This window comes from Pipistrellus kuhlii, unplaced genomic scaffold (genome assembly GCF_014108245.1).
Source record: "Pipistrellus kuhlii isolate mPipKuh1 unplaced genomic scaffold, mPipKuh1.p scaffold_m20_p_56, whole genome shotgun sequence".
NCBI lineage: Eukaryota > Metazoa > Chordata > Mammalia > Chiroptera > Vespertilionidae > Pipistrellus > Pipistrellus kuhlii.
In genome coordinates, this window is record NW_023425558.1 from 364038 (window position 1) to 390552 (window position 26515).

The following is a 26515-nucleotide window of genomic DNA, read 5'->3' on the forward strand; positions in this document are numbered from 1 at the left end:
CCCTTCCTCTTTGAAAAAATCAATTAAAAAAAATTTTTTTTAAGAAAAAAAAAAGGGGGCGAGTAGACAGGCCTTGCACAGATAAAAGCCTGAATGCCTCTTGAGGGTCCGCCTTAGTGGTTTCTCCAGCTCCGCCCTCAGCCCCTCCAGTTTGTGCTCGGCTTCCTGTCTGTCCCCAGCACTCTGGTCTGCAGCAGCATGGCACTCACTGTCCATCTCTCCTGCCTCCTGGTGCTGTCAGTGGCAGGTCTAGCCCAAGGCATCAAGGACTCCCTCCGAGTCCAGGTAAGTGCCCGCAGCCCGCTCCCCAAACCCTTCCTTCTGCAAGCCCAGGCGTGGGGCTCCCCCCTCAGGAACAACTGGCTTGTTCCCATTTCTCCGAGGGAGCAACGAAGGCCGGAGAGGTGACAGATATGCCCAAGCTCACCCAGGGGGATAGAACAGACGACCGTGTTTCCCCGAAAATAAGACATCCCCTGAAAATAAGACCTAGCACAACTTTGGGAGAAAAAATTAATATAAGACATTTTCGGGGAAACAGGGTAACTGGTTGACCCTCAGCTCGGTCCCAGCAAGGACTACTCCTCATCCAACCCCCCCGCCCTTTTCCTTCCAGAACCCAGGTCCGAGGCCGCTAGAGCTGAAAGAGGCCTTCACGTTGTTCCAGATCCAGTATAACCGAAGCTACTCGAACCCAGCAGGTACCAGGGGACCCCTTCGTCTCTGCCCAACCCCGCTCCTCCCATTTAATAGATGAAGTCAGGCTCAGGGTGGGCTTGGCTAGAGCCGCTCAGCGGGACAGCAGCTGGGCTTGAGGTAAGGAAAATCATTGCTGCGCATTGAACATGGACCTTCTTGGCCGAGTCTGCAGGGAGGTGTGGCTGTTGGGGTCTGCCCAGAGGGCCCTTCGGCTCCACAGTGAGCAGGAAACCACATATAGTCAGTCCATTCAGCAAACACCTAGATACCCATTTTGTCCTCAAGTTGGGACTCTCCCGAGTTGCTGCCCTGCTCCTGCGCTCTTTGGTCTCATCTCCCTGCGGGGGACAGTCTGTGGGTGCTTTCCAGCTGCCACGGGCCTCTGTCCCCCCCTCCCCCCCTGCCATGTTCCGGCCCCACCTGTGGTCAGAAGTGTGAAGGTGGTGGGTGACCTGGTGGCAGGAAGCCCCTCCCCATCCACCCACCTTTCCCTGAATCACTCTGCCTTCAGACCCTTTACCTATACCCCCCCCCCCCCCCCCGCAGTGGGCAGAGATGCCCTGCCCCTTTCCGTCGCCTGGGAAAACCCACCCTAGTGGGCTGGGAGCCACTTCCTTGGCCCAGGTTATCTGCAGCGGGGCTGGCAGGGCCCACAGGAAAGGAGTCAGTGCTCATCTGGGTGAGGGTGGGTGGGAGACACCCAGCAGGTGGCCACTTCCTGCCCCCCCCCGCCCCCCCCCCCCCCCCCCCCCCCCCGCGCTTGGGAGCCAGCCTAGGAAGACCATCCGTCTTTCCGTCCAGAGTATGCTCGCCGCCTGGATATCTTTGCCCAAAACCTGGCCCGGGCTCAGCGGCTGCAGGAGGAGGACCTGGGCACAGCGGAGTTTGGGGTGACTGCATTCAGTGACCTTACAGGTACTGGGGCGCCCCTGGCTCCTAGCTGGTGGGTGGGGAAGCAGAGCTTGCCCAGGGACACTGGCAGATGGGCAGGCTGGACCTTTGGCATTCATTTCCCAGAGCGGGACCTGGGGACCAGAGGCCTGGGTGCTTGTCCTGTCCCCGAGGGCAGGTGCCGGGGATGCACTGCAGCAAGGAGCTGGGTCTCTGAGCCTCGGCATCGCCTTTGTGTCTCCCGGGGCATTATGGGGCCTCACATGGCCAAGGATGTGGATGGCTGGAGCGGGAGCAGCAGAATATGGGATGGGGGTGGGGGTCAATATTGTGATCTTGGTGGTCCCATCTGTCCCCCAGAGGAGGAGTTTGACCAGCTGTATGGGAATCAGAGGGCAGCTGGAAGGGCCCCCAATATGGACAGAAAGGTAGGATCTGATGAGCGGGAGGAGTCGGTTCCCGCCACCTGTGACTGGCGGAAGGCCAATGTCATCTCACCTGTCAAGAACCAGGTATCTGCCTCACCCCGCCTGGCGCAGCCCAGCCCCAGTGGAGGGAGGACCCCACCCCCCCAAGGCCCAGATCCCTTACCAGCCCCACTCCTCTCCCCACTAGAAAAGCTGCTCATGCTGCTGGGCCATGGCGGCCGCGGGCAACATCGAAGCCCAGTGGGGCATTAAAACCGGACAGCCCGTGGAAGTCTCTGTGCAGGGTACGGCTGGAAGGGGGCACGTGTGCCGGGGGGGGCCTGGGGCCTCGGGCTTCGTCACCCACGCTGCCCCTTCTCCACCAGAACTACTGGACTGTGGCCGCTGCGGGGACGGCTGCAGGGGCGGCTTCGTCTGGGACGCGTTCATAACCGTCCTCAACAACAGTGAGTCTGGCCTCCCGGGGGCTGCAGGGCGGGATGTCCTGGGCTGAGTCTCCTGGTCTTGCTCCCTTCCAGGTGGCCTGGCTAGCGAAGAGGACTACCCATTCCAGGGGGCGGTCAGACACAAGTGCCAGGCTAAGAAGCACCAAAAGGTGGCCTGGATCCAGGACTTCATCATGCTGTCGGACAACGAGCAGAGTGCGGGCAGGGTGGAGGCCCAAGCGGGCGTGGGAGGGGGGGGATGACAGGGATAGACAAACCAGGACGGGGGGGGGTCCTACAGACAGATGGAGGAATGGGGTGGGAAGGGGAGACGGGGACAACCATGAGCTGAGAGCAGGGGAACCCGGGCAGCATGGCCTGATGGCACCTCCCCCCCAGGAATTGCCCGGTACCTGGCCACTGAGGGACCCATCACTGTGACCATCAACAAGAAGCTACTGCAGGTGGGCTGGGGAAGAGAACGGGGGAGAATATATGGGGACGTGGCCCCAGGCTCAGCTTCTCTGCCCCTGCCCCTGCAGGGTTACACCCACGGTGTGATCAGGGCCACAGAAACCACCTGCAACCCTGACTACGTGGACCATGTTGTCCTGCTGGTGGGTTTTGGTAAGACCAAGTCACCGGAGGGGAGGCAGGCAAAGGACGCCTCATCCCGTCCTCACCGTCACTCCACCCCATACTGGATCCTCAAGAACTCCTGGGGGCCCGCATGGGGTGAAAAGGTGAGTGTGATGCTGGGACAGGACGGCAGGCCTCTCCCGCCTCCTGGCCCTGACGTCCTCTGACGTCCTAGGGTTATTTCCGGCTGCACCGAGGGAGCAATGCCTGTGGTATCACCAAGTACCCGATTACTGCCCGCGTGGCTCTTCCAGCTAAGAAGCCGCATCAGGTCTCCTGCCCACCCTGAATCCGCCCAGTGCCGCTCTCGCCTGCTACGCCTGCTGCCTCCTCGCTGGCCACCCCCAAAGTCTCCTCCTGCCCTCCCAACCCTCTTGCTATTGGCTCATTAAACAAAGCAAGATCCTGTGTTCTCAGTGGACTCAGCTGAGTGGGGGAATGGGGAGGGAGAGCAGACACCATTCCTGGACACATCCTCGTCCCTGCAGGGCCGGGTGCACACAGGTCCTCATACACCGTGAGCCTTAGATACATACATGTACACACCCTACACGCGTGGACCCTGTGTTCACCCATGCACAGGCTCCTCCAAAGTCATGGCAACTTTATTGTCAGTGTGAGCAGAGCGGTGGGAGGGGCCTTAGTCGTGATAGAGGCGCAGGAGGCAGCCACGGAGGGTGCCCATGTAGCGGTCCCAGAGGGCCTGGTGCCTGCAATGATAACGGTGACAGCACGGCTGAGGGTTACCACAACCCACCCCGTCACGCCCTGCTCTAAGTGCTCCGTGTACCTCCGCGCTTTAATCCTCACAGTATCCTCATGACCCTCACCGTTTCACCCCAGCTTATGTGTGAGGAAACTGAGGGCCGGGGAGGTCAGGGGACCTGCCCAGGTTAAGTCACAGCTTCTCAGAGGTGAAGCCAGGACTCTGGTCCACACAGACATTCACCCCAGGGAACCCCGCGTCTGCAGGAGGCCAGGGTAACTCACCGGAAGCCATCCAGGGAGTGGACCGATGCTGAATACTGGTTCAAGAACAGCCGCACATCATTCAGCGGCCAGTGGTCAGAGCGGCAGGGCTCCACAAACTGTGGAGCCAAGGGGACATCTAGCACCGGGACAGCTCAGACAGGCCAGTCGGGGCCGAGCGGACAGCGGGCAGGACAGCTCACCTTCTCCACCAGGTCCACAAAGAGATCTCTGACGTCCTTGTTGTGGGTCAGCTTGGCAGCCACATTCACCAGCCCCCGCGACAGGTTCTGTGGGGCAGGGAGCCTGGGCGTTCTGCCTTCTGCCCCCAGAGGCTGGGGGAGGGGCAGGCCCCTCCAAATCCATCCACCTCCCTCAGTCAACTCCCCAATGTTTGGGAGCTGCTCCCCCAGCACAGGTGGGCAGAGGGAACAGCAGCGCCACCTGCCGGTCAACCGAGGGCATGAACAGTCACCCGGTGGAACCGTGCACTGGAGGCTGAAGGTGCCCAAGGGACGTGGGCTGGCGTGGGCCACAGACCTTGAAGTTGGCTTCCATCTCGGAGAAGACACCGATCTTTCCCCGGAGGGTGGTGCACACCAGGCTGCAGGAGGTCAAGGTCAAGCCTAGAGCTGCCTGGGCCCCACTGCAGACCCCACCCCATGGACCTCCCCCCAGTCACCTCTTATGCAGATCCAGAAGGTCCTTGTCAGCCACCAGCACTTTGAGCTCCTTCAGATCCTGGAGAAACTCTTTGTCTAAGTCCACATCCATATCATCCACCTGGGAGTCTGAGTGAGGCCCAGGAAGGGAGTTGGGGGAGAGGGGCACAACAAAATGCCCTCCCTTGATAACCCAAGCCTTCTCACCCACATCGCACCCCCATAAGACAGGAAACAGAGTGTCCGGGAGGCGGAAAGCTTTGCCCCAGAGCACAGAGAAGTAGCGGGCCCTTTGTCTGCAGACAAGGTGCATATGGGGACCTGTGAGCAGAGATGGCTGGGGAGGGGCCCCGAAGAAGAGATGATGCTGGGAACGAGGGGCCTGCAGGAGACAGTGCTGGAGGGGTAGCAGGCCTGAGAGGGTGGGGAGGTGTCCGGGCACCTGGGTCAGTGGGGGCCTCACCGACGGCTCCAAGGGTCCAGTTCTGGATCATGAGCTCAGCACAGAAGGCGAAGTCGCCAAAGCTCAGATACTGCAGCTTCTTCTTCCCCGTCTCAAAGCGGTTGTTGGCAAAAAAGACGATGGCGGCATAGTCTCTGCAGGGAGGGCGAGGCAGACCGGTCAGAGCTGGACATTCCTTCTTAGCAAGCAGCTCCGCCTGCACCGTCTTCTGGGTGTCTGAGCTCTGGCCTCTCTCTGGCCCCGCTCCTGGTGACATGCTTCCAGCCACCTCTCTCTGAGCCTCCTCATTCCCGTCTGTGAAAAGGTTTTAGCCCAGGTCTCCTAAGGGGATACAGCGGGCACCTCAGGGTGGCATTGCCACTTACTGAGCCCGGAGAGTGCCACAGCTTCACAGGTGGCACCGCCACAGTCCAACTGACTGGCGAACGGCGGGCTGGGATTTGAACCCAGGCCAGTCTGATCCAATTCACAGACCAGGAATGAGATAACCATCCCCCCACACAGCCAGGAGGTCAGGTGGGTTGGGGGTGGGGGAGGCGGACCAGACTCTGGGCCCCCGGAAGGACTGTGCAGAGTGGGGAAGGTGGCGGCTGCTCGCCTGGCTCTCACCTGGCCAGCCGGTCGGAGAGGAGGAAGTGCTGCTGGATGTTATCGACCAGGGAGCCCCGCATCTCCTCCACCACCTTGAAGACGCGCTTAAAGTTGTCGAACTGCAGGGAGGTCAGGGGAGTAAGGACTGGTCAGAGGTTGCTCACCCAATCAATTAGTTATTGAACACGGTCCCTCACCTATCTATCATTCAGGCAACAGGTGCTGATGTGTTATTCCTTCAATAAGTTATCAACTCAACAAATGTCCATTAGCTTTTGCCATCTTGACTCAGATAAGCCTTTACTCACTCCTAACACTGACTTCACTCCTACTTTTAAGCACCGCGCTTTCCGGTTCTTCCCCAGCTTGTGCTGGAACAGAATCTCCTGGCTGAGGCCCAGAAGGTAAAAAAAAAAAAAAAAAAAAAAAAAGAGCAAATGCTAAGCTGTCTACAGGGAGTTCACAGGAAACGCAGAGAAAAGACACCTAACGTTCCAGAAGTTACTTCTCTCGGACCCCCAGAGAGCGTGTGAAGAGGTGACGTCAGACTCTGCCTTGGATTGCGAATAGACATGGCCAAGAACTGTACCCTCCAGCAGGAGCAGCACAAGCAAAAGAAAAGCTGGCCACAGGGGGCCGCCAAGCCCAGAGACGCTGCAGGGACCAGCTCACAGGAGCGTATGAAGGGCAAGGCCAGAGAGTGCGGTACTACCCAGAAGGGATAGGAGCCAATGCAAGTTTATGGGTAGAAAAAAGCTACGGGCAGGCTCTAACAGGTTTGGCTCAGTGGCTAAGACTGTCGGCCTGCGGACTGAAAGGTCCCAGGTTCGATTCCGGTCAAGGGAATGTACCTTGGTTGCAGGCACATCCCCAGTAGGGGGTGTGCAGGAGGCAGCTGATCAATGTTTTTCTCCCATTGATGTTTCTGACTCTATCCCCTCCTTTCCTCTGTAAAAAATAAACATATATATATATATTTATACATATACATATACATATACATATACATATATATATATATACATATATATATATATATATATATATATATATATATATATATATATATATGAAAGCTACAGTCAGACCTGGCATTCTGAAAGGCCACTCTGGCTGAAGAGCAGGGGACTGATTTGAGGTGAGGAAAACAGGAGAGGAGACTGGGTCAGAAGTGGAGGAGGAGGCTGGAGCTGGGACAGCGGCGAAGGGGAGGAGGAAGGGGTGGACTATGGCTGGAATGAGTGTGGGTGAGGAGGAGGCTGCAGTGCCCACCTGTCTCCGGCAGCTTTTAAGGGAGATGCCGGTCTTAGTGCTGATGTCATCCAGGTCTTTCTTGGTGCCCTTCGACAGCTTCTTGCCCAGGACCTCGCGCACGAAGGCCTCGTCGAAGGCATAGTACCTGCGTGGAGGCAGCGGACACTATGGCATCCCTTAGAGGAGGGTGCTGGGGGGGCGGGGCTGGCAGAGCCTGGGCTCGGCCCCTTCCTCAGGGCCCGGGGGAGTCCCGTCCCTCCCTGGGCCTCAGGTTCAGTCTGCAGAATGGGTACATGGCAGCGTGGCTGGCACCCGCACCTCTCAATGAGCAGCGCCTGCCGGGAGGGCGGGATCTGGAAGATGAGCTGGTGCAGCAGCTTGGGCGGGGCGTGCAGCAGGCGCTCCAGCATGTGGAAGGTTCGATAGTGGTCCATGGTGTCACTCTGCAGCACGGCGGCCGTGGCGCCCGTCTGCTCCAGGATTCCCGAGTGCACCCGCAGGGCCACCGCATCGTTCACTGGGGGCGGGCACGAGCGTCAGGCCCGCCCCGCCCAGCCCCTTCGGGGCCTCCGACCCCCGCACCCCGCACCCCGCACCCCGCCGCCCGCTTCCGACGGCCACGTCCAGCTCCGCCCCTTCTCCCACCAGACCGCCCCCGGCCGCCCCCCACACACCCGAGTAGCCGTCCAGCCAGAGGCGGTACACGTCCTCGTCGATGAGGGTCGTGTTCCCCACGAAGATATCCAGCTCGTTGGTCATGGCGGCGCTCGGACGCGGCAGCAGCCGCAGCGCCCCGGCTGGAGCGAGAACCGCCCGGGCGGGCGCGCCGCCGAGGGGCCACTTCCGGGAGCGCCCGGAGCCACTTCGGGGACGGACCACTTCCGGGACAGAGCGGGTGGGGCGGGAGCTGCGGGGGAAGAGGCGGAAGCTGTTGGGCACCCCTGTCCCCGCGGCTACCCCTGCCCCTACCCCGGCCCGGCCAGCCTCCCGACCCTGGAACCCTTCCCCGTCAGCCCTCTGTCCCTCCACCCCGCTTCCTCTGCTCCTGTAAAATCCTCACTGGCCTGCATCCTACATGTGGGAGTGGAGGGCTCAATCCTCATTTTTTTCTTCTGTGAATAAACGTGTGTAGCCGACCTCCAAAGACCTTCAGTTCTTCCTGCGGCTAAGCATCGCTCCCGGGAGGGCACACTGCTCCCATGTTTGTGCTTGTTTGTTTAATGGATTGATTTTAGAGAAGGAAACATCGATGCGTTGCTCCACTTACTTATGCACTCATTGGTTGCGTGTTTTTTAAAAAAATATATATTTTATTGATTTTTTACAGAGAGGAAGGGAGAAAGAGAGCCAGAAACGTCGATGAGAGAGAAGCATCCACCAGCCGCCTCCTGCAACACCCCCCACTGGGGATGTGCCCGCAGCCAACGTACATGCCCTTGATGGGAATCGAACCTGGGACCCTTCAGTCTGCAGGCTGACACTCCATCCACTGAGCCAAACCGGTTTCGGCTGGTTGCGTCTTGTATGTGCTCTGATCAGAGATCCAAAGGCAGCTCTACCCACCTGAGCTACTCCCCTCCTACCCCCTACCCCCACCCCACCCCTACCCCTGCCTGGCCTCTCTTGCTCTGTAGCTCAGAGCTCTGTCCGAAGTCCATATCAGGAGGGCAGCCTACCTATGAGTCTTTCCAAACTCTCTCTCTACAGCCGCCGCCCCAGCTAGATAGACCTCTGGTTTCTCCAGTCAGTTTATCTCCTGTGTTCCTATTTGTGACAGCCCCACCATCCACTATCTCAGAAACCTGGCTTTCTCCCAGACTCCTCTCCACATTCAGTGTGCGGATTTGCCTCCTAAATATTTCTATTATCTTTTTGTTCTCTCCATCCTCACTGGCACTGCCCCAGTCCAGTCCTTCTGCAAAGTTCTCCTTGCCCGTTGACACAGTGTTCTTCCTAATCTCCCTGCCCACATCCCCTCCCCATCCTCCCTCTCACACAGAGCAGCCTGAACAATCGTTTTTAAATAGATGTTTTAAAATGTTACTCCCCTGATTAAAATCCTTACTGCCCTGGGAAAATGTGCCAGCCTAGTAGTGAAAACCCTTAAGAATCTGGCTTCCACCCTAACCAGTTTGGTTCAGTGGATGGAGTGTCAGCCTGCAGACTGAAGGATCCCAGGTTCGATTCCCATCAAGGGCATGTACCTTGGTTGCAGGTACATCCCCAGTGGGGGGTGTCCAGGAGGCAGTTGAATCTACCGTGTTTCCTCAAAAATAAGACATCCTCCGAAAATAAGACCTACCTACAGGTTTCATTCTGAGTGAAATATAAGGCATCCCCCCGAAAATAAGGCTCCCCCTAGGCTCTGTCTCAGAATGCTATTGCTAAACATGAGAGATTTGGTCCACTGATTCTGAAAGAAATGGATCACAAGAAATTCACCAGGAAATTCAGGAATTGGATTGTTATGATGATGTTCCAGAAGATGATGACATTGAATAAATGAGTAAATTCTTGATACTGTAGGATTCACAGTTTGGTTTGTGTTGACAACTACCGTACTACCACCATACCGTATACAGGTAATAAATTTCCTTTATTTTCATTTAACAATAAATGTGTACCGTATTCTTCTTCATGGAAAAAATAAAACATCCCCTGAAAATAAGACCTAGTGCACCTTTGGGAGCAAAAATTAATATAAGACACTCTTTTTTTTCTTTTTTTCAAGGAGAGGAAGAAAGAGGGATAGAGAGTTAGAAACATCGATGAGAGAGAAACATCAATCAGCTGCCTCCTGCACACCCCCTACTGGGGATGTGCCCGCAACCAAGGTACATGCCCTTGACCGGAATCGAACCCGGGACCCTTCAGTCCGCAGGCCAACACTCTATCCACTGAGCCAAACTGTTCCCCGCAAGACACTGTCTTATTTTCGGGGAAACGGTATGTTTCTCTCTCATTGATGTTATTAACTCTCTATCCCTGTCCCTCTCCATGCCTCTCTGTAAAAAAATCAATAATATATATATATATATTTTTAAATCTGGCTTCCGACCACGTTTGTTTCCTCCTGCCTCCCTTTCTTCCCACTTTCTCCACGCCCGGATGGCTCTCGCTGTTCCTAAAGCAGGTAGGCCCTTGCAGGCCCCAGCATCGTTCACCATGTTATTTCCTGTCTCTTTGCTTGACAAAGCCCTGTGCATTTTTCCGGGACCTTCGGATATCATCTCTTTCGGGAAACCTTTCCCTCAGACTGTATCCCTCCTCCATGTGCTTCTTGTTTAACACAACTTGTCTCCCCTGCCAGATTAAAACTTCTTTAAAGCCGAAACCGGTTTGGCTCAGTGGATAGACCATCGGCCTGTGGGCTGAAAGGTCCCGGGTTCGATCCCGGTCAAGGGCATGTACCTTGGTTGCGGGTACATCCCAGTAGGGGTGGTGCAAGAGGCAGCTGGTCGTGGCCAGTTTGGCTCAGTGGATAGAGCGACAGCCTGCGGACTCAGGGGTCCTGGGTTCGATTCTGGTCAAGGACATGTACCTTGGTTGCGGGCACATCCCTGGTGGGGGGTGTGCAAGAGGCAGCTGATTGATGTTTCTCTCTCATCAATGTTTCTGGCTCTCTATCGCTCTCCTTTCCTCTCTAAAAAAAATCAATAAAAAATATATATTTTTTTTTAAAGAGGCAGCTGGTGGATGTTTCTCCTCATGGACGTTCCTAACTCTCTATTCCTCTCTCTTCCTTACTGTAAAAAATCAATAAAATACATTTTAAAAAATAATTCCTTAAAGACAGGATAAGACTCTTGATCAAGTGTATTCTGCGTGGGTTTTACACACAATGAAGGCTTACTGAACAAAAGAATCGCTTGTAAATGTACTCCACCCCCTCTCCCCCGCACCCCACCCCTGGGAAGGATGGAAAGGAGGTCGTCCCGGCTCTGTGGGGGGGAGAGTTCCGGGGCAGTCTTGGTTCTCAGGAGCCCAGAGGCCTAGGCTCGAACCCGAGGCAGTTGGGAACTGGGAGGCACGAAGCGCCTGGTTGCGGGTTGACAGGAGCGGGTGCGGGGACCCAGGGTCCCGGACGGTCAGGGACTCCGCGGTCGGGAGTGGGCGGGCCGCGAAGGGGGCGCTCCGCGCTCAGGCCCCGCCCCTCCCCAGGGAGACGCCTCCGGATTGGCTGTCCTTCCTCAACGTCAGGCGGCCCCGCCCCGGCGCGCGCCCTGCCGCGTGCCCGCCCCCGTGCGGCGGCCGCTGCCTGCGCCAGGCGGCCACAGCCCGTGCCGGCGAAGCCGGTCCCAGCCGCAGCCGCGCCGGGCTCGACGTGGGGCACCTGGGCCGCGGCGGCGGGCGGGCGATGCTCCAGAGACCCGAGCAGCCATGGAGGCCGAGGCGGGCGGCCTGGAGGAGCTGACCGACGAGGAGATGGCGGCTCTGGGCAAGGAGGAGCTGGTGCGGCGCCTGCGGCGGGAGGAGGCGGCGCGCCTGGCGGCTCTGGTGCAGCGCGGCCGCCTCATGCAGGAGGTGAACCGACAGCTGCAGGGGCACCTGGGCGAGATCCGCGAGCTCAAGCAGCTCAACCGGCGCCTGCAGGCCGAGAACCGCGAGCTGCGCGACCTCTGCTGCTTCCTGGACTCGGAGCGCCAGCGCGGGCGGCGCGCCGCGCGCCAGTGGCAGCTCTTCGGGACGCAGGCATCCCGGGCGGTGCGCGAGGACCTGGGCGGCTGCTGGCAGAAGCTGGCCGAGCTGGAGGGCCGCCAGGAAGAGCTGCTGCGGGAGAACCTGGCGCTGAAGGAGCTCTGCCTGGCGCTGGGCGAGGAGTGGGGCCCCCGCGGCGGCCCTGGCGGCGCGGGGGGCTCGGGCGCTGGCCCGGCACCGGAGCTCGCCTTGCCCCCCTGCGGACCCCGGGACCTGGGCGATGGCAGCTCCAGCACCGGCAGCGTGGGCAGCCCTGATCAGCTGCCCCTGGCTTGCTCCCCAGATGACTGAGGGCAGAGCTTCCTTCGCGCCGACGCCCGCCCGGATGGCTCCCCGAGCCTGGATCGCGATGCACCTCGGGACCGGGAAGCCGCCCGGCTGCACGCGACGGGCCGCTGCTGGCCTGGACTCAGACATCCTGGCCCTGAGGGGCGCCCTTCGCTCTTGCCAGCTGGGCAGCAGGGGGACTGGAGGCTGGAGCGGAGGGACTTGCAGGGGGCTGGGCGGGGGCTAATAAACTGGGACGGAAGCCGAGGCCATGGCAGCGTCTGATTGGGACTCGCCGGGGTTAGGCCAAGGACGGGGACGGGGAGACAGGGCATGGTTCCTATCCGGAGGGCTGCAGAACTCTGGTGTCTGACAGCCCCTCATTACCTCCGGTCAGGAGCGGTGTGAGACCGTGGGAAGCCGCTGGCTACAACCCCTCACCCCTGCACCTCCGCCGGCAGGCTCCGGGACCGGCCGTGATCCGGCCGCTGAAGTGGCTCTAGTTCCCTTCCCGGCTCCTTCCTGCCCAAGACAATGGGGCAGGAAGCAGGTGTGGGGGGCCTGGAACCCACTCCGCCGCCTCCTCTGGCTGGAAGGGCAGAACAGCGCCCCCCTGTGGTACACCCAGGAGCAAGGTGGGCCTCCACCCCGAGGATGGGAATCCTCTTGGCTTGCTGCCCACAGCACTGTTTCCCTCAGTCCTGGAGATGAGGCAGAGCAGATGCAGCTTCGTTTGTCAGATAAGACACAGTGGAGGTCCAGAAATGCCAAATAATTTGTCCGCGGCCGTGCAGGGAGGCTGGGGAGCTGAGACCCGAGCCAAAGGTCCTGAGGATCCAATGTTTTCCCTTCAGCCTCTGAGTCCAACGAAACCAGGCCAGAGCTTCAAGCCTTTATTCCGTTTTGGCAGGTTTGTATAAAAATACTCTCTTTAGGAAAATAAATAGCAGCTGCCCTTGCAGTGGAGGCTTAGAGTCCCTGGAGCTAAAGTCTCCTCAGAGCCAGGGCGGCAGCTCAGCTCGTCACAGAAGGCCCTAGCTCGCTCCTGGACTGTGCCCTTTCTGGAGGGGACGGCAGAACGCCCTGGTCCGGTCACCTGGCGCTGCTGGCAGTGGGGTGGCTGGGTTAGTGTTCTAGGCTGGCGTACCGCCTTCTGTCTGGGGGTGAGGCTGGGTGGGTCCCCGGAGAGGGCAATGAAGACTTACGGAAGGCCTGGAGGGGGGCAGGGCTCCAGAAAACCTCCAGATGTCTATCAAGTCCTTCGGGGCTGCCAGGAGTTCTCTTGCACAAATGGGAAATAGTGTGTCTCTGATTTAATGCAAACTGTGCTAGAGAGGCGAGCTCCAGAGAAACTGAGCAGCTTTGGTGACCCCAAGCTGGCTCTGCCAGGAAGCAGGACAGGCTCCGTCTCATCTGGGGGGATGGAGAACCCGCTGGGGTTGAGCACGGGGAATAGCCCAGGCCAGCTGGACCGATGGATGGGGAGGTAATGGCCAGGGAGGATACCCAGAGTGCCTCATAGGGCCAAGAGGGTGGGGGAGCCTAGGGGATCAGAGGAGGGGTCCCCGCTGCTGCTGCTGCTCCTGCGATGGGCTGAGGCACAGGGCTCAGGGGTACTGGGATAGGTAAAGACCAGACTGGGTGTGAAAGGAGTCAGAGAGGGTGTGGTCATGAGCGTGGGGGTGTGCAATGCCTCGGGTTCAAGGACAGGCCCTGGGGAAAGGGAGATACAAGGCACGGGGCGGGAGGGGGCTGGTGGGCTGCTGGAGCCGCCTGGGCCACCAGGGTCGCTCTCCTTGGCTCCTTCCGGGATTTTGCAGATGGGGCGGTGGGCTTCGAGCACCAGCTCCAGCCGCTCCTTCTGCTTCTGCAGCTCCTCAATCTCTCGCTGCAGTCCTGACTTCTCGTCCTCCAGCTTGTCGGTCTCCTGTAGGGGGAAGGTCAGGGAGAGGAGTCAGGAAGAGGAGGGCCGAACACCGCGGCTTCGCCTTCCGTGGTGATGGTGAATAGGCAATTGGAGAGGTAGTGTGAGGCGTCCTCCGCGAGTCTGGACTACAATTCCCAGGAGTCCTTGGGAGAAAAATGTGCCCCGGACTCCAATCAGGTCCCGGGGGGCATCTTAGGAGACCGTCTGCCTGAGCTGCAGCTCGGCTGTGCGGTGCTCAGTGCTTTCTCCGAAGGCCTGGCTCTCCAGCGCCCCCTGCGGCCCTGCGGGCTCACAGCAGGCGAGGCCTCCGCAGGTTGGGTGGGCCGTGGCCTGGCGCCCTGCGCACCGCCGATGCTCACCGCCTGCAGGAAATCGGTCAGTTCCTTCCTCCGGTTCCTGCACTTGGCCGCGGCCAGCTTGTTCCGCTCGCGCCTCACCCGACGGCGCTCCTCCTCCTCCGGGCTGATCTGGGGAACAGAGGAAGCAGTGAGGGGGGTCCCTGGCCACCGGCTGCCTGGCAATCGCCTCGTGCGGCGGCCCAGGGGCGGATCCTGGTGGAGGGCATGGCGGCGCGGGGCGCCCTGCTCCTGCACTGTAAGGACCACCGTGTCCAGCCCCGTTTGCAATAGTTAACATTTCCCCCTTGCACCCCGCTTTGGCCTCCTACCATTTCCTTCTCAGAATGCCCGGCCACAAACCTTAATCCTCTTCACGTCCCAGGATTCAACTAGGATGCCTCTCTCGCCCTGGCCGGTTTGGCTCTGCGGATAGAGCGTCGCCCACGGTTTGATTTCCGTCAAGGGCATGTACCTGCCTTGATTGACGGGTCCCGGGTTTGGTTTCCGTCAAGGGCATGTACCTGCCTTGATTGACGGGTCCCGGGTTTGGTTTCCGTCAAGGGCATGTACCTGCCTTGATTGACGGGTCCCGGGTTTGGTTTCCGTCAGGGCATGTACCTGCCTTGCAGGCTCCATTCCCGGCCCTGGTGTGGGAATGTGCAGGAGGCAGCCAATGGATGTCTCTCACAGAGATGTTTCTCTCCGTCTCTCCACCTCCCTTCCACTCTCTAAAAGCCAATGGAGAGAGATCCTCGGTTGAGGATTAGCACACAAAATAAAAGATGCTCTGCCTCCAGAAGCTGCCTCTCATTTCCCGGCCAGAAGTGGCCTTTGCTCCTTAGAGCTGGTGGGAACTGGCCGCTCTTTTCCCAAGGACCCTTATTCTCTTCAATCTCCTGATAACAAGTCTCCTTTCTCCACAGGCTGTAAGCACTAGGAGGGGCCAATGAATGCTACTAAGCAGTTATTTTTCTTTATAAATATATTTTTATTGATTTCAGAGTGGAAGGAAGAGGGAGGGAGAGATAGAAACATCAATGATGATTGAGAATCACTGATTGGCTGCCTCCTGCAGTCCCCCCACTGAGGATCAAGACCGAAATCTGGGCATGTGCCCTTGACCAGAATCGAACCCAGGACCCTTCAGTCCGAAAGCCGACGCTCTATCCACTGAGCCAAACCAGTTAGGGCTTGCTGAGCAAATTTATTGGGGATCTACTGTGTGCCAGCAAAGGTCTTAGATTCTTAACACAATTTCCAAGGAAGGAACGGAAGCCCCTGCAGGGAAGATGAGTAACTTGTTTGTGCCCCTACAGCAGAGATGGAAACCCACTCTAGTCTACGATGAATGAGAGCCAGCTGATGAACAGCATCTCCCCCAAAAGGAACCCTCTTATAATCACAGCCCCAGCCTCAGAGTACCCAGCGCCAAATCAGCCTCAGGACAGGGCTGACGGGAGCAAGCCCAGAAGCCCGCCTCTGGGGCCCACACCAGTGTTCCAGGTGCTCTTAAAGGGCCAGCCATCCTGTTTCTGGGAAAGCCTCCCCTAGCCCAGAGCACATCTTTCCCAGCATCCCACGCTCCCTCCCCATCCTCTCCCCAGCCTGGCAGAGCGGTCTGTCTACTGTGCGAACCTCACCCACTGCAGTCCCTTCTACTAAAATGCTCCGGGGAAAGGAAAGAGGCGCCATTCCCTTAAAGACCCTCTATCTCTGTATTATTTTTCTATCTCTTTATCTTGCTAAGGACTTTATTAGTGTGTGAGTAGGAACCCTGATTGGGGAAGCAAAAATTCCCAGCTCACTCTTCTTCAAACCTTCTCTGAGATCTGGGCGAGACAGTGTGGCTTGGTGGTTAGGATCTAAGTTTAGAATTGGGCACACCTGTCTCATTACTCACTACGTGTGTGATCTAGGGCGAGTGACTCTCTCTTTCTGTGCCTTCGTTTCCTTGGCTGTCAGACGGGGAAAACCAGAGTGCGTTCCCAGAGGGCTTTAGGGAGTTTTAAATGCGACAGGGACACTGATTCAGAGGGTACCTGAAGGGAACTGTCTCCTGATCCCTCTCAGGCTCCATGGACGCACACAGCGTAAGCCCACCCTTTGCACACAGGTCAGCAGGTAGGCGCCCTTTACTGTCCATGTACCCTTCCGCATACACCTCACAAGTTCTCCCTCCACCTCCATTCTTGCCCCTGCCATCCCTCTACCCGGGATGTCCTTTCCTTCAGCTATATCTATGCAACTCCTACCCGTTTTCCTAGACGAATATGCCTCCACCTCCAGAAAGCCTTCCCCGATCCAAAAGTGACCTCTTTGCTCTCTGGGTCTTCCCGGAGGCTCCTCTTAATAATTACTATGGACTAGAAGTCCTCCTTGCCAGCTGGTGGTGCTCCCTCCTCCCCCCTCCTAAGCCCGTGGTCTCCTTTTGGGCCAGGGCTCTCCTCGGCCTCGGCACCCGTGGGAATGGGACCAATGCAGAGCCTCTGCTTACCTGCTCCGGGGGCCGGCGGCGCGGCCCCAGGGCCCGGATGACGCCGGGCCGGGGCTGTGGGTAGCTGTACTGAGGGTAGGCCAGAGGCCTGGGGTAGCTGCTGGGTCCCAGGAAGTGAGGCTGCAGCATCCACTGCAGCTCCTGGCTGCCACTCGCCGCGTTGATGCTTGGCACCAGGTGGAGCTTCTGAGGGACAAGACAGGGAAGGCCGGGGGTCAGGGCTGTGTGAAAAGAGGGCGCCCAGTGGACAAAAGCCACGCTGCGACCCACACCGCTAAGGAGACTGCTCCTGAGCTGTGTGACTCCTGGCACGTCGCACAACCTCTCTGAACTTCCGTTTCCCCGTCAGAGCTAATACTTACAAAGTGTGAATTCCAGGCACTGTCCCAACCACTTTTCAAATACTGACTCATACAATTTGCACAACCGTAGCTTCTTTTTCAGACAGGAGAACAGTTGACCTCAGACACACAGCCTGGAAGTGGGAGGTGGGATTTGGGCCCCAGCAGCTAGACGCTCCCACTCCTGCGTCCTACTTGCACCAAGAGGATAATCACAGCCCCTCACTGAGGGCAGCTGTGAGCTCAGGAGAGAGGATGTGTGTGGCCGAGCCCGGTGAAGACTGTGGAGGTCAAGAGCCACTGCTCTCGGTTCAGGCTGTCCAGTTATCACTATTATTACAATTATAATTTTTATTTAATTTAAATATATTTTATTGATTTTTTACAGAGAGGAAAGGAGAGGGATAGAGAGCTAGAAACACCAATAAGAAAGAAACATTGACCAGCTGCCTCCTGCACCCCCCTACTGGGGATATGCCCACAACCAATGTACATGCCCTTGACCGGAATCGAACCTGGGACCCTTCAGTCCGCAGACCAATGCTCTATCCACTGAGCCAAACCGGTTTCAGCTACAATTATAATTTTTAGGTAGAGGAAGGGCCTTGGAGCTTGGGGGTGAGGAAGCTGATGGTAATGGTCTGGGATTGGGGAGGGAGGGGGGAAAGGAAAGGTGTGGAACGCTCCCAGGAGGGAGAGCACCCAGGCTGACCAGTTCTAATCTTAGCTTGGCTGCTTACTGGCTGTGACTCTGGACAAGGTGAGGATTATGTCATTTCATTGATGCTAAAAAGTACCCTTTAGTAGCTTTGAATTCAGTTTAATTGGTGACTTTAAAATAAAAGTGGTGGCCCTGACTGGTCTGGCTCAGTGGATAGAGCGTCAGCCTGTGGACTCAAAGGTCCTGGGTTTGATTCAGGTCAAGGGCATGTACCTCGGTTGCAGGCACATCCCCAGTGGGGGGCGTGCAGGAGGCAGCTGATTGATGTTTCTCTCCCATCGATGTTTCTAACTATCACCCTTCCTCTCTGTAAAAAATCAATAAAATATATTATTTTTTTTAAAAAGTGGTGCCCTCGCCAAAACCGGTTTGGCTCAGTGGAGAGAGCGTCGGCCTGTGGACTGTAAGGTCCCGGGTTCGATTCCGGTCAAGGGCATGTACCTTGATTGCGGGCACATCCCCAGTGGGCGGTGTGCAAGAGGCAGCTGATCGATGATTCTCTCTCATCGATGTTTCTAACTCTCTGTCCCTCTCTCTTCCTCTCTGTAAAAAAATCAATAAAATATATTAAAAACAACAAAAAAAGTGGTGCCCTGGATGGTTTGCTTAATGGTTAGGGCATCAGCCTGCAGATCAAAGGGTCTCCATTAGATTCTGGACAAAGGCATGTACCTGGGTTTCGGGTTCCCCAGCCCAGGTAGGGGCACCCCTGTGTGGGAGCTAACCAATCAATGTGTCTCTCTCACATCAATGTTTCTCTCTCCCTCCTCCTCCCTTTTACTCTCTGTAGAAATCAATGGAAAAAATATCCTTGGGTGCAAATTATTTTTTTTTAATTGGGAGGTGGAGGCGTGTTAGAAGAGGTCAATGGGGAGGGGTGAGGGAGAAATATGTAATACTGTCAACAGATTTAAGAAATAAAACAGACTTAAGCCGAAACCGGTGTGGCTCAGTGGATAAAGCATCAGCCTGTGGACTGAAAGGTCCCAGGTTTGATCCTGGTCAAGGGCATGTACCTTGGTTACGGGCACATCCCCAGTAGGAGGTGTGCAAGAGGCAGCTGATGGATGATTCTCTCTCATCGATGTTTCTAGCTCTCTATCCTCTCTCTTCCTCTCTGTAAAAACCCAATAAAATATATTTTAAAAAATAAAGAAATCCTCCCCAAGATCTCTGAATCTTTTTAAAAACTAACTAACTAACTAACTAACTAAATAAATAAAAAAGATTTAAGAAATAAAAAGGAATTAGCGGCTGGGTTTTTAAACCATTGGGCCTTAGATTCTGTGAAAAGCGGTAAAGGAGGTGAAACTGCCAGCACAGTGCCTCGCCATGCCGCCTGCACTGCAGGAATTGCCTGCCGCCTTCTCTCACAGCCGGAATGTGGGAGATGGGGTCAGTGTGGGGATGGGGGATGGGGTCAGTGTGGGGAAGGGGGGGGGGGAGACGGGGTCAGTGTGGGAATGGGGGGATGGGGGAGACGGGGTCAGTGTGGGGAAGGGGGGGGGGAGACGGGGTCAGTGTGGGAATGAGGGGATGGGGTCAGTGTGGGGAACCGGGAAGACGGGGTCAGTGTGGGGATGGGGGAGACAGGGTCAGTGTGGGGATGGGGGGATGGGGTCAGTGTGGGGAATGGGGGAGACAGGGTCAGTGTGGGGATGGGGAGAAGGGGTCAGTGTGGGGATGGGGGGATGGGGTCAGTGTGGGGATGGGGGGAACCGGGGAGATGGGGTCAGTGTGGGGACGGGGAAGACAGGGTCAGTGTGGGGATGGGGGAGACGGGGTCAGTGTGGGGATGGGGGGATGGGGTCAGTGTGGGAATGGGGGGATGGGGTCAGTGTGGGGAACCGGGAAGACGGGGTCAGTGTGGGGATGGGGGAGACGGGGTCAGTGTGGGGATGGGGGGATGGGGTCAGTGTGGGGAATGGGGGAGACAGGGTCAGTGTGGGGATGGGGAGAAGGGGTCAGTGTGGGGATGGGGGGATGGGGTCAGTGTGGGGATGGGGGGAACCGGGGAGATGGGGTCAGTGTGGGGACGGGGAAGACAGGGTCAGTGTGGGGATGGGGGAGACGGGGTCAGTGTGGGGTGTGGAGACAGGGTCAGTGTGGGGGTATGGGGATGGGGTCAGTGTGGGAACCGGGGGAGACGGGGTCAGTGTGGGGGGGTGGGGATGGGGTCAGTGTGGGGACGGGGGGAGACGGGGTCAGTGTGGGGGTGTGGGGATGGGGTCAGTGTGGGACAGGGGGGGACGGGGTCAGTGTGGGGACGGGGGGAGACGGGGTCAGTGTCGGGGTGTGGGGATGGGGTCAGTGTGGGACCGGGGGAGACGGGGTCAGTGTGGGGGTGTGGGGATGGGGTCAGTGTGGGGGTGTGGAGATGGGGTCAGTGTGGGGACGGGGGGAGACGGGGTCAGTGTGGGGGTGTGGGGATGGGGTCAGTGTGGGGACGGGGGGGAGACGGGGTCAGTGTGGGGGTGTGGGGATGGGGTCAGTGTGGGGACGGGGGGAGACGGGGTCAGTGTGGGTGTGTGGGGATGGGGTCAGTATGGGACAGGGGGGGACGGGGTCAGTGTGGGGGTGTGGGGATGGGGTCAGTATGGGACAGGGGGGGACGGGGTCAGTGCTGGGAAAACCGGGTCCACGCTCGGGGCTGGGCTCTGGTGCGGGCGCCGGGCGGGGAGACAGGCTCCAGCCCGGGGTCCCCGCAGCGGCGCAGGGGCGGGTTCGGAGCGGCGGCGGCATCCCCGCTCCCCGCTGGGGGTGCGGGCCGGACGCTGCGGGCCAGGAAGGGAGGGGCCCGGTGAGTCAGCCGGTGACTCGGCGCCGTGACTCGGCGGAACGGACGCCGCTGCTTCCCGCCCCGGACACGTGCTCGCGGCCCCCCGACCGGAAGCGGCACCTGCCGCCCCGAGGGCCCCGGAGCCGCGCGCCGTGCGGGCCGCCGGGGGCGCGGGAGCGGCGGCGGGGACCCCGTGCTCGTCCCGGCACCGCCGGTCTCACCGGCCCGGCCTCAAAGGAGGGTCCCCGGCTCCACGGCGCCCAGAGGGGACGGGGCTTGGAGGCGGGTGAGTGCGGACAGACGGACAGACGGACAGACGGACAGACAGGCGGACAGACACGCAGACACGCAGACGGACAGACACGCAGGCGGACAGACAGGTGGACAGACAGGCGGACAGACACGCAGACACGCAGACGGACAGACACGCAGACGGACAGACAGGTGGACAGACAGGTGGACAGACACGCAGACGGACAGACAGGCGGACGGACACGCAGACGGACGGACAGACACGCAGACAGACAGACAGGTGGATAGACAGGCGGACAGACAGGCGGACAGACAGGCGGACAGACACGCAGACGGACGGACAGACACGCAGACACGCAGACGGACAGACAGGTGGACAGACAGGCGGACAGACAGGCGGACAGACACGCAGACGGACGGACAGACACGCAGACGGACAGACAGGTGGATAGACAGGCGGACGGACAGGCGGACAGACAGGCGGACAGACACGCAGACGGCGCCGGGGACCCGGTCCGCAGGGCGATGCGGATGGGCCCGTCCTCCCTCCGCGGTGGAGGCGCCGGAGCCGCCCCGGGATGCGGCCCCAGGTGCACCGGACCGTCCGGGCGGGACTAACGCAGTGCCCGGCCCTGCGGACTCCGACCGCCCAGAGCCACGAGCGGCGGACAAAGGAGGTGACACGGTGAGGACAGAGGACAGAGGGAGGGACAGACGGACACAGGCAGCGAGGGAAAGGGGGTGCGAGAGGGAGAGGGAGAGAGAAGGAGAGGGAGAGAGAGAAGGAGAGGGAGAGGGAGAAAGAGGGAGAGGGAGAGAGAGAGAGAGAGAGAGAGAGAGAGAGAGAGAGAGAAGGAGAGGGAGGGGAGAGAAAGAGAGGGAGAGGGAGGGGAGAGAGAGAGAGGGAGAGGGAGAGAGAGAGAGAGAGAGAGAGAGAGAGAGAGAGAGAGAGAGAGAGGGGAGAGGAGAGAGAGGGGACGCTATCGGGATGGAGCTGTGCCTCCCGCGCGCGCCTCCCGGGTTTGGGAGAACCCGCCCGGCCGGGGGGGAGCGGGCAGGACCCGCCGCCCCGGCCCCGGCCCCGGCCCCGCGGCCCCCGCTCACCTGCTGGCCGGGCGCGGGGGGCTGCGCGGGGCCCCCGTACGCGCCGCCGGGCCCGGCGCTCGGCCCGGGCTCCCCGAAGTCCCGGAACATGCCGGGCTGCCTCCGCGGGGTCGGCGTCCGCGCGGGTCTGAGTCACCCCGCCTCGCGGATCGCTCCTTTTTATGAATGAAAGTTCGGGGCCGAGCCAGCGCCGGGGGTGGGGCGCTGCGCGCGGGCCCCGGGCTCCGCCTCCCGGCCGCCCCTCGGCCCGTCCGACCGGCTGTCCGCCCGACCGTCCGCCCGGCCGTCCGCCGGCCCGTCCACCCGGCTGCCGCCCGGGCCCGCGCCGCCTTTTGTGGGTTCGGGGGGCGGACAGGACCCGGCGGCCCGGCCCGCCCTTCTGACGCAGCAGCCCGTACATGGAGCACCTCCGCCCGGTGCGCGGGGTTCCCGCGGCGGCTGGCACCTGCGCCCGCCCCGCCCGCCCCGCCTCCCGCCTCCCGCCTCCCCGGCCCCGGGCCCCCAGCCCCCGGCCCCCGGCCCCCGCCTCCCCGGCCCCCGCCTCCCCGGCCCCGGGCCCCCGGCCCCGGGCCCCCGACCCCCGGCCCCCGCCTCCCCGGCCCCCGGCCCCCGCCTCCCCGGCCCCCGGCCCCCGCCTCCCCGCCCCCGGCCCCCGCCTCCCCGGCCCCCGGCCCCCGCCTCCCCGGCCCCCGGCCCCCGCCTCCCCGGCCCCCGGCCCCCGCCTCCCCGGCCCCCGGCCCCCGCCTCCCCGGCTCCCGGCCCCCGGCCCCCGGCCCCCGCCCCCCCGGCTCCCGGCCCCCAGCCCCCGGCCCCCGCCTCCCCGCCCCCGGCCCCCGCCCCCCGCCCCCCGCCAGGCCGCCCCGGTTTCTGTATTTGTAAAACGGGACGAAATGCGCACAGAGCTGCGCTGCGGCGCGTGGGAGCTGGAACGAAGCCGGTGAGGTGTGGAAACTAGAGCGGAGGGTAAATGACGCCGATTCTCACTATCGCCGGTGACTGTTACCTGGCGCCCGTTTCATGCCGGGAACCCGGGAACCCTGCTGCCGCTCGCGTCCGGCATGGAGCTCTCCCGCTCGCTGTTTTAAGGATCAAGTTTAACAAAGAGTGACTGACTAACTGTCGGACGAACCGTAGTTACAAAAATGGTGGTTATTTTAAATGCTTACCTGGAACAAGCGAATGCTTTGAACTACCCACTAATGCGATGCAAAGCAATGATGCTGCTCCCAGGGACATCCCAGGCGCCATCGCAGGTTTAATTCAGAGCCCCTGTGAGCAGGGAGACCCTGCAGCGGGGCCCTGGGGTCTCCAGCCCGAAAAACGCCATCTTCTTTACACGCTGTCCGTGCTCTTCCCAGGGCTGTGTGGCCGCAGCCTTGTTCGGAGTGTGTCAAAGCGCTCTGCGACCGCCCGGCGCTGTGGCTCGGCTGACGGGAATTTTGTCCCCGTAGCCAAAAGATGGCAGTTTCCATTCCCAGTCAGGGACATACCCAGGCTTTGGATTTGATCCCCAGTTGGGGGCAGAATGCAGAAAGCAACCAGTTCATGTTTCTCTTTCTCTTTCCCTTCTTCTCTTCTAAAAACATTTAAGAGAGAGAGAGAGAGAGAGAGAGAGAGAGAGAGAGAGAGAGAGAGAGAGAGAGAGAGAGAGAGAGAGAGAGAGGGCGCTCAGCTGTGTGGCTCAGTGATTGAGCATTAACCTATGAACCAGGAAGTCACAGGGCCCATGCGGGGTGTTTGTGGGCTCAGTCCCCAGTGGATCCCCAGTGTGGGGGCATGCAAGAGGCAGCCAATCGCTGAAACCGGTGTGGCTCAGTGGATAGAGTGTTGGCCTGCGGACTGAAAGGTCCCAGGTTCAGTTCCAGCCAAGGGCATGTACATGGTTGCAGGCACATCCCCAGTAGGGTGTGCAGGAGGCAGCTGATTGATGATTCTCTCTCATCGATGTTTCTAACTCTCTATCCCTCTCTGTAAAATAATCAATAAAATATATATTTTTAAAAAAGAGGCAGCCAATCAATGATTCTCTCTCATCGTTGATGTTTCTCTCCCTCTCCTTCTTTCTGAAATCAATAACAAAGAGAGATAAAATTAAAAAGAGAGAGAAGTATATGCCTATCATTAAAAAAAACAAAACACACATAAGAAAAGGTCTGTGTCACTAAGGGGCCAGGGTTAAATGTCAACAATCAAAGGCCAACAGCCCTGGGAGGTGGGCACCATCATCACCCCTTTTTACAGACAGGGAAACTGAGGCTGAGAGTTGTTAAAATGAAACCCCTAATATCGCTGAGCAGGCGGCTGAAGCAGGCTGACATATCAGAGCTGTGGCCGCTCCGAGCCCAGCTCAGGCAAGACTTTGAAAGCTCTCAGAGACACTTTTTCACGCACGCAGAGTGTCAGGGCTGCGAGGACCACCCCAAGCTTCTCTGCTTCCTCCCATTCCACTCAGGAAACACATCCAGAGGAGAGTAAGGCGCCGCCAATGCCACTCAGCTACAGAGAGAGCTGGGCTCTCCCGCTTCCCGCCCGCCCTGCTCCATGCGATCAGCTCCAGCTCTGTCCTCAGGGAAGGGGGGTGGATTCCAGGGGCGGGGGACCTAGATGGTCTTCCTCGGGGACAGAGGGCAGGGCAGGGTCTGTGGGTACAAGCAGGACTTACAGCCCGGGGCGTCCTGACCTGGAGCCGCCACTTTCTGTCTCTGTGGCCCTCGGTGTTGACCTTCCCTCGGAGCCCCAGTCCCTGTGGGAAGAACGGAGCTCCTGATGACCTCACGGGGCTGCTGTGGGATCAGTGAGATCACAATGGAAAGTGCTCGGTAAGCTGTGAATTGCTGCGCGCTCAGGGGTGGTGACCAGCCTGGTGCTCCCCTGCCTTGTGCTACTCAGTGCTTATGTTTCTGTAAAAAAAGATGCCAACAGCAGTTTACAATGAATGACATAGGGGTGTGTGTGTGTGTGTGTGTGTGTGTGTGTGTGTGTGAGAGAGAGAGAGAGAGAGAGAGAGAGAGAGAGAGAGAGAGAGAGAGAGAGAGGAGAGAGAGAATAGAGGAGAGAGAGAGAGAGAAGAGAGAGAGGGAGAGTAGAGAGGAGAGAGAGGAGAGAGAGAGAGAGAGGAGAGAGAGAGAGAGGAGAGAGAGAGAGAGAGATTTCTGAGGCAGTGTGACCCATGGAAAAGAGCATGCAGACTGGAGTGAGACAACTCTGGGCTCTGAGTTTGAATTCTGCTACTCACCAGCTCTGACCTTGAGGAGGCACAGTCTCGAAACACCTGTGTCGCTCATCTGTGAAATGGAGACATGGTCATAATTACATCTCAGGATGGCTGGAGAACAGAAATAACATAACGCCATGTGCTTAGCTCAGCATATAGTAAGAAGCTGACAAATAGCAAAAATAAATACCCATGTTGATAAAAAGCCCAGGGTTGGGAGCCCTTGGCGCTCCGATCTCATGCAAAGGCACTCACACAGCACACACACACGCATGCACACAGCATACACACGCATGCACACACTAACGCATAGCTGGACTCCTTGGCTGAGTCCACGCTGGGCAGGTCAGGGTGACACAGGGAGCCAGGTAGTGGCACGCACCAGGCCTGAATCAGGTCAGCCTTGCCTCCATCCATCTGCCTGCCCACCCCCCAAGCACCTGGGCCAGTGACTGAGCGGGGCGCAGGTCTCCTGTGTGTGTGTGTGTGTGTGTGTGTGTGTGTGTGTGTGATTACATGGCTCTGAAAGTCCCTTCCTGCTCTAACCGTCGGTGGAGCCACAGGAGGTCCTTTCAGAGGCAGTACATTCCAAGCTCCTCAGTCACTAACTCCCGCCTCGTGGCTGCAGCCACGTTCCTGGCCCCTGACCTCACCGGCTCCCGCCCAGGGAGGCCAGGGGAGAGTCCCAGGGGCCATGGGCAGGCTCTGTGGGGAGCCTGGGTACAGGAGGTCTCGGAGACCTGCTCCTGTCTCCGGGCAACCCCGGGAGCTGGGCTCAGTCACGTTCCCCCAGAATCCCCATGTCTCAGAGCTGCAGAGGAGGAGGAAGGCTCTGAGGAGGGAGCTCTGCATCCGGCAGGTTGTCAGTGCTCCCAGGGCCTTGGAGGTTTGTTTCCCTTCACTTTTAAAATGGAAGTTTAGTGGGGTGGGAACCTGGTGGAGGGGGGAAGAAATGAGGAACCTTTGTAACAATATGAACAATAAAGATTGATTAAAAATTTTTTTAAAAAATAATAAAATAAAATGGAAGTTTATTTATTTATTTTTAAACTTGAGGTGAAAGCCACATAACATACAATTAACTGTTTTTAAAGTGTACGCGTCCGTGGGTGTTTGTGCATTTGTAATGTTGTGCAACCACACTTCTATTTAGTCTCAAAACCTTTTTTCAGCCTTGCCTAAGCAAGGCCTTCAAAAATTAGGTTGCCTCCTCCCCACACATTGGAGAGAGTACCCAAACTTTTATTTGTCATCCCAGAAAAACACCCCATACCCATTAAATATTCCCTCCCAATTCCCCTCCCCCCCATGCCCTGTGTAACCACTAATCTTCTCTGTCTCTACGGCTTTGCCTCTTCT

The 26515-nt window shown here is 58.8% G+C and overlaps 4 protein-coding genes and 1 long non-coding RNA gene across 9 annotated transcripts; 2 read left to right on the forward strand and 3 right to left on the reverse strand.

The window, feature by feature from the left end:
- Positions 1 to 103: 103 nt before the first annotated feature.
- CTSW (cathepsin W) lies at positions 104 to 3513 on the forward strand. 3 transcript variants are annotated; one of them, XM_036416570.2, is made up of 10 exons: positions 107 to 285; positions 617 to 701; positions 1501 to 1614; positions 1951 to 2102; positions 2206 to 2302; positions 2384 to 2464; positions 2537 to 2659; positions 2843 to 2907; positions 2986 to 3186; positions 3258 to 3510. In XM_036416570.2, the coding sequence occupies exons 1-10, from the start codon at positions 199 to 201 to the stop codon at positions 3369 to 3371; spliced, it is 1119 nt and encodes a 372-aa protein (XP_036272463.1). In that variant the 5' UTR covers positions 107 to 198; the 3' UTR covers positions 3372 to 3510. The 3 variants fall into 3 exon arrangements, with proteins under 3 accessions (XP_036272462.1, XP_036272461.1, XP_036272463.1); XM_036416569.2 differs by having other exon boundaries at positions 104 to 285; positions 2843 to 3186; positions 3258 to 3513; XM_036416568.2 differs by having other exon boundaries at positions 104 to 285; positions 2206 to 2464; positions 3258 to 3512.
- A 158-nt stretch (positions 3514 to 3671) lies between these two features.
- Positions 3672 to 7875, reverse strand: LOC118706893 (FGF1 intracellular binding protein). 2 transcript variants are annotated; one of them, XM_036416573.2, is made up of 10 exons: positions 7696 to 7875; positions 7340 to 7538; positions 7040 to 7166; positions 5786 to 5886; positions 5156 to 5310; positions 4734 to 4842; positions 4592 to 4655; positions 4255 to 4341; positions 4073 to 4170; positions 3672 to 3792 (listed from the first exon to the last, which is right to left on the reverse strand). In XM_036416573.2, exons 1-10 carry the CDS (start codon positions 7778 to 7780, stop codon positions 3723 to 3725), a joined length of 1095 nt encoding a protein of 364 aa, XP_036272466.1. In that variant the 5' UTR covers positions 7781 to 7875; the 3' UTR covers positions 3672 to 3722. The 2 variants fall into 2 exon arrangements, with proteins under 2 accessions (XP_036272466.1, XP_036272467.1); XM_036416574.2 differs by having other exon boundaries at positions 5177 to 5310; positions 7696 to 7873.
- A 3066-nt stretch (positions 7876 to 10941) lies between these two features.
- Positions 10942 to 12250, forward strand: CCDC85B (coiled-coil domain containing 85B). Its single transcript, XM_036416592.2, has one exon. The coding sequence runs from the start codon at positions 11402 to 11404 to the stop codon at positions 12008 to 12010; it is 609 nt and encodes a 202-aa protein (XP_036272485.1). The 5' UTR covers positions 10942 to 11401; the 3' UTR covers positions 12011 to 12250.
- A 616-nt stretch (positions 12251 to 12866) lies between these two features.
- On the reverse strand, positions 12867 to 22129 carry FOSL1 (FOS like 1, AP-1 transcription factor subunit). Of its 2 annotated transcripts, XM_036416586.2 has the most exons (4): positions 21943 to 22128; positions 16746 to 16931; positions 14273 to 14380; positions 12867 to 13913 (listed from the first exon to the last, which is right to left on the reverse strand). In XM_036416586.2, the coding sequence occupies exons 1-4, from the start codon at positions 22030 to 22032 to the stop codon at positions 13503 to 13505; spliced, it is 795 nt and encodes a 264-aa protein (XP_036272479.1). In that variant the 5' UTR covers positions 22033 to 22128; the 3' UTR covers positions 12867 to 13502. The 2 variants fall into 2 exon arrangements, with proteins under 2 accessions (XP_036272479.1, XP_036272480.1); XM_036416587.2 differs by lacking the exon at positions 16746 to 16931 and having other exon boundaries at positions 21943 to 22129.
- A 2387-nt stretch (positions 22130 to 24516) lies between these two features.
- Positions 24517 to 26038, reverse strand: LOC123651452. The gene is made up of 3 exons (XR_006740187.1): positions 25539 to 26038; positions 25178 to 25226; positions 24517 to 24842 (listed from the first exon to the last, which is right to left on the reverse strand). It is a non-coding gene; the product is annotated as an uncharacterized LOC123651452 (long non-coding RNA).
- Between the last annotated feature and the right edge of the window lie 477 nt (positions 26039 to 26515).

What these genes read in the sequence shown, in the direction of transcription:
- CCDC85B (XM_036416592.2), top strand. Translation starts at nt 11,402, where the DNA reads ATGGAGGCCGAGGCGGGCGGCCTGGAGGAGCTGACCGACGAGGAGATG.
- CTSW (XM_036416568.2), top strand. Translation starts at nt 199, where the DNA reads ATGGCACTCACTGTCCATCTCTCCTGCCTCCTGGTGCTGTCAGTGGCA. An exon ending in AAGCTACTCGAACCCAGCAG is followed by an intron (nt 702 to 1,500) that starts GTACCAGGGGAC and finishes CTTTCCGTCCAG; the next exon opens with AGTATGCTCGCCGCCTGGAT. An exon ending in TCAACAAGAAGCTACTGCAG is followed by an intron (nt 2,908 to 2,985) that starts GTGGGCTGGGGA and finishes CTGCCCCTGCAG; the next exon opens with GGTTACACCCACGGTGTGAT.
- LOC118706893 (XM_036416573.2), bottom strand. Translation starts at nt 7,780, where the DNA reads ATGACCAACGAGCTGGATATCTTCGTGGGGAACACGACCCTCATCGAC. An exon ending in TTGTGGACCTGGTGGAGAAG is followed by an intron (nt 4,171 to 4,254) that starts GTGAGCTGTCCT and finishes TTGGCTCCACAG; the next exon opens with TTTGTGGAGCCCTGCCGCTC. An exon ending in CACTCCCTGGATGGCTTCCG is followed by an intron (nt 3,793 to 4,072) that starts GTGAGTTACCCT and finishes TTATCATTGCAG; the next exon opens with GCACCAGGCCCTCTGGGACC.
- FOSL1 (XM_036416586.2), bottom strand. Translation starts at nt 22,032, where the DNA reads ATGTTCCGGGACTTCGGGGAGCCCGGGCCGAGCGCCGGGCCCGGCGGC. An exon ending in CCCCCGCGCCCGGCCAGCAG is followed by an intron (nt 16,932 to 21,942) that starts GTGAGCGGGGGC and finishes CTTGTCCCTCAG; the next exon opens with AAGCTCCACCTGGTGCCAAG. An exon ending in GCCGCCGGCCCCCGGAGCAG is followed by an intron (nt 14,381 to 16,745) that starts GTAAGCAGAGGC and finishes TCTGTTCCCCAG; the next exon opens with ATCAGCCCGGAGGAGGAGGA.